The following is a 3,156-nucleotide window of genomic DNA, read 5'->3' as shown; positions in this document are numbered from 1 at the left end:
GTTTGCTAAGACTTCAAGGTATAATCTAACCCAGATCTTTTCCCACAGAGAAACTTGGTGATCACGTTTTTCACATGATGCTCACGTTTGGTGCTCAATTATCCCTCCCCACAAAGATAGGTGGCGTGTGTCTCAGGGTCTCCACTCTGAACAACAAGAAAAAAAAAAATGTCATTAGGAACAGCCTAACGTCACGTCAGACCGTCCCCAGGTTCGTGTTTCGTGAAGTGGCAGTGAGAGATCAGTGCTAACCTGCTCTGCAGGAATAACGGTCCATCCCTGCCTTGACTCTCTGGCTTTTACAATATCTCCAGGAGCTCTACTTCACTCCTAAGCCTAGTCCTACATGATCCTGCACACCTCATCCCAACTACCCACCGGGCTTTAAAGGTAGGTCCATTCAAATTACCTTTCCGCAGGTAGAGCCCCCTATAAAAAAGCCTTTTACTTTTAAAAAAAGACCACCAGAGCATCCTAGCCCACACAAGCTCCTTTCACCTGGACGGGCAGGTAAAACTTCAGCCTAGGTTTCCAGGATTGCATTTATTTTTTAAATTTTTACTCCATTTATCCCATTAAAATACATTTTTTTGTGCACACAGCATTTTTGCACATTTTTGTATATTTACACCAAGTTATTTTTTTGTTTTCACCTGGCTGACTATTTATTTTACACCCATTGTCATTTTTAGTCTGTCTTGTGACTTCTTTGTTTTTTGTTTTTTTTTGTTTTCCCAAAAGCCCTTACCCAAGGCTAATATTTCTGTTCATTTAGCAAGTTTCATTTCTGTAAATTGCATTTAATCTACTTGATTGTTGGTGTATTACCTAACACCTCTGATAAACAGAAGTGAAAGTCGACTTTGGAATTCAGATAGGGGGGTTTAAAAATGTTTTACATTTTTTTTTAAAAAAAGGTAATTTTGAAAGATCCACTTTTTTAATTTTTTTATATTAAATTTACATTTTATTGGCACTTTTTATGGATGTTTGCTGCAAGTGTAAATATATTTTGCAGGATCCATGACATTAGAAGTCACTTCCACTGCACAGAGAAGCCTCTTGGTGTTCTAAAACACACCACCTTTACCTCTTACCCCTTTTTTTGTATTTTTTTGATATTATAACTTTTTTAAAAAATTACAGTGTTTTTAAGCAAAAGTGACAGCTGCCAAAAATCACTGAGTTGAGCCTAATATTGAGTGAAAAGCCCATGGCTGTTGTGACTGTGGTGGCCAATGTGTTTAGTTGTCGTTGTTTGTTTTAACACACCAAGAGCTGAAGTTCTCCTACCCATACTAGTGTGTGTGTGTCATTTGTTTGGGGCTTGTGTGTTTATGTACATGGGAATGAGTAAACCTTGCTTTGACACTTTTGAGGCTAAGGGGGGAAAAATGAGGCTGGGTGTTAGAAGTGGAGGTTAAGTACTAACTCCTAAATGTAAAAAAAGGTTATCTTGGAAGAACTCCTGGGCTTTAAGGGTTAATTGTCCTTGTCTTAAGGGTTACATCTGTTCCATGTTTTACAGACCCTGTGCTTTACACCCCTAAACAAGAGCACTGCTTGCTTTCACTGGCACCCTCAGCTGTGCAAGTCCAGTTTGATCTCACTTACGTTACCCAAAAGAAGGGGGGCTTGGAGGCTCCAGAGCTTTGCTCTCTCTCTCATCTTAGTCCTCAGTTTGGGTTGCAGAGGAACCCGGGGTGTCATTGCAAGCCCTCCCGGTTGAGCAAAGGCTTAATTACAGTCAGTGTCCACGGATCTGCATATCCTATTACACTCAAAGTTGAGCTGAGAGGTCTGGGCAAGGATGCGAGTAGAAAAAAAAAGGGGGGGAAGCTTTGAGTCATCCTAGCAGTGGAGAGAGTCCTGTGCAAGATGTAGATCTGCTGGGATCTGGCTACTGGTGCTTACCAAAAAAAAAGAGAGAGGGAGCCCCCTTACACAAGAACAGCAGCCCAGGAGGGAGGACTAAAAGCCAGCAAGGAAAGAGTTGAGAGCCAGGAAACACAAAAAAAAGAGAGAGAGAGGAGACAGACAGGGTGCTCTGGGAAGATCTGGGGAAATCTTTGGCGCCCTGCTTTTTTAAATGGGATCTCTCAATGCCCACTCTGTGCCTGTGTTTGCTCGTTGTCAGAGTCTACGTGCGCCTCCTGAATCATTCTGTCCATGAGAACTGGCGTCTGATCCACTCTTATCAATGAAGCAGGACATGATGGCGGATGGCCCCAGGTGTAAGAGGCGAAAACAAGCCAATCCACGGAGGAAAAACGGTAAGGACATGGGGGCACAGGAGCCCCCCCTTTTCTTTGATTGCTGTTTTGCTTTTATGGTTGCTCCTTGTTGTTCTTGTTGTTGTGGCTTTGTGCAGAGTTGAGGACCTCAGTGCTAAGTGTCAGGGATGGAGGGCTGACCCCCGTAGTTCTTCTCCTCATTCTGTCCAAGGGTGAGTGAGGGAGGATAGCAGCTGGCTCGGGGGGCTCGCTGGAGCACCCCTAGATCTGGAGGCAGGCAGGCTCAAAACTTTGTGCGGCTCACATAACGGTTCCTGAAGGCTGTACAGCTCAGGCAGTGACAAGACCCGCTAGCTTCCCTTTCTTCTCCGTCCCCCTCCTCAGTCTCTGCAGGCTCAGCTTACAAGCAAGGGCTGGACAGGCAAGCAACAACAGCAAGCAGCCTTAGCCACCCAGCAGCAGATGCATGCATGCATGCGGGGCTAGCTAGCTGAAAGCCTATCCCCCCTCCCTTCCCTTCCTTCCCCTTCGCCCCATCCGAGCCTCAGCAAGTCTTGCAAGCCAGCTTTGTCACTTAGTCGCTGCTTTCTCGTTTGTCTCAATGACCCAAGACCCCCTTCATGTTCCTAGGAGGAGGTACTTCTGTCTGTGTTGTCAGCATGTGCATTGGGTCTCGAATTCTTTTTTTTTTTCCTCTTCCTTGGCTTTTAGTGGTCATGGGGGCTTCTGATAGACCACTTCTCAGTCTCTTCCCAGATCACAAGCCCCTGCTCCAGCACTTCTCCACTACTTCAGAAAACTTTTATTTAAAGGACAGGCTGAATAGTCTCTGGGTTCTTCACCACCAGCTTCAATTATCTGTGCCCCTCTTCTTTCAGCTTAACCCTTCCTAGGCCAGCCTGCTCTTTCAGCATTCGCTTAA

General features: G+C 45.1%; 1 protein-coding gene across 3 annotated transcripts in view; it reads left to right on the top strand.

Moving 5' to 3' along the window:
- The first annotated feature begins 1,972 nt into the window (after nucleotides 1–1,972).
- ZEB2 (zinc finger E-box binding homeobox 2) overlaps nucleotides 1,973–3,156 on the top strand; it is a 145,109-nt gene continuing 143,925 nt past the window's right edge. For all 3 annotated transcript variants that reach the window (XM_018554055.1, XM_018554054.1, XM_018554053.1), the window contains exon 1: nucleotides 1,973–2,273. In XM_018554055.1, the coding sequence (XP_018409557.1) occupies nucleotides 2,201–2,273 (73 nt within the window). In that variant the 5' untranslated portion in view covers nucleotides 1,973–2,200. The remainder of the gene's footprint in view (nucleotides 2,274–3,156) is intronic.

The sequence above is a fragment of the Nanorana parkeri genome, unplaced genomic scaffold (genome assembly GCF_000935625.1).
Source record: "Nanorana parkeri isolate BGI_ZX_2015 unplaced genomic scaffold, ASM93562v1 scaffold140, whole genome shotgun sequence".
Lineage (NCBI taxonomy): Eukaryota > Metazoa > Chordata > Amphibia > Anura > Dicroglossidae > Nanorana > Nanorana parkeri.
The sequence above is the reverse complement of the archived record's forward strand: the minus strand, read 5'-3'. Positions and strand labels throughout refer to the sequence as shown.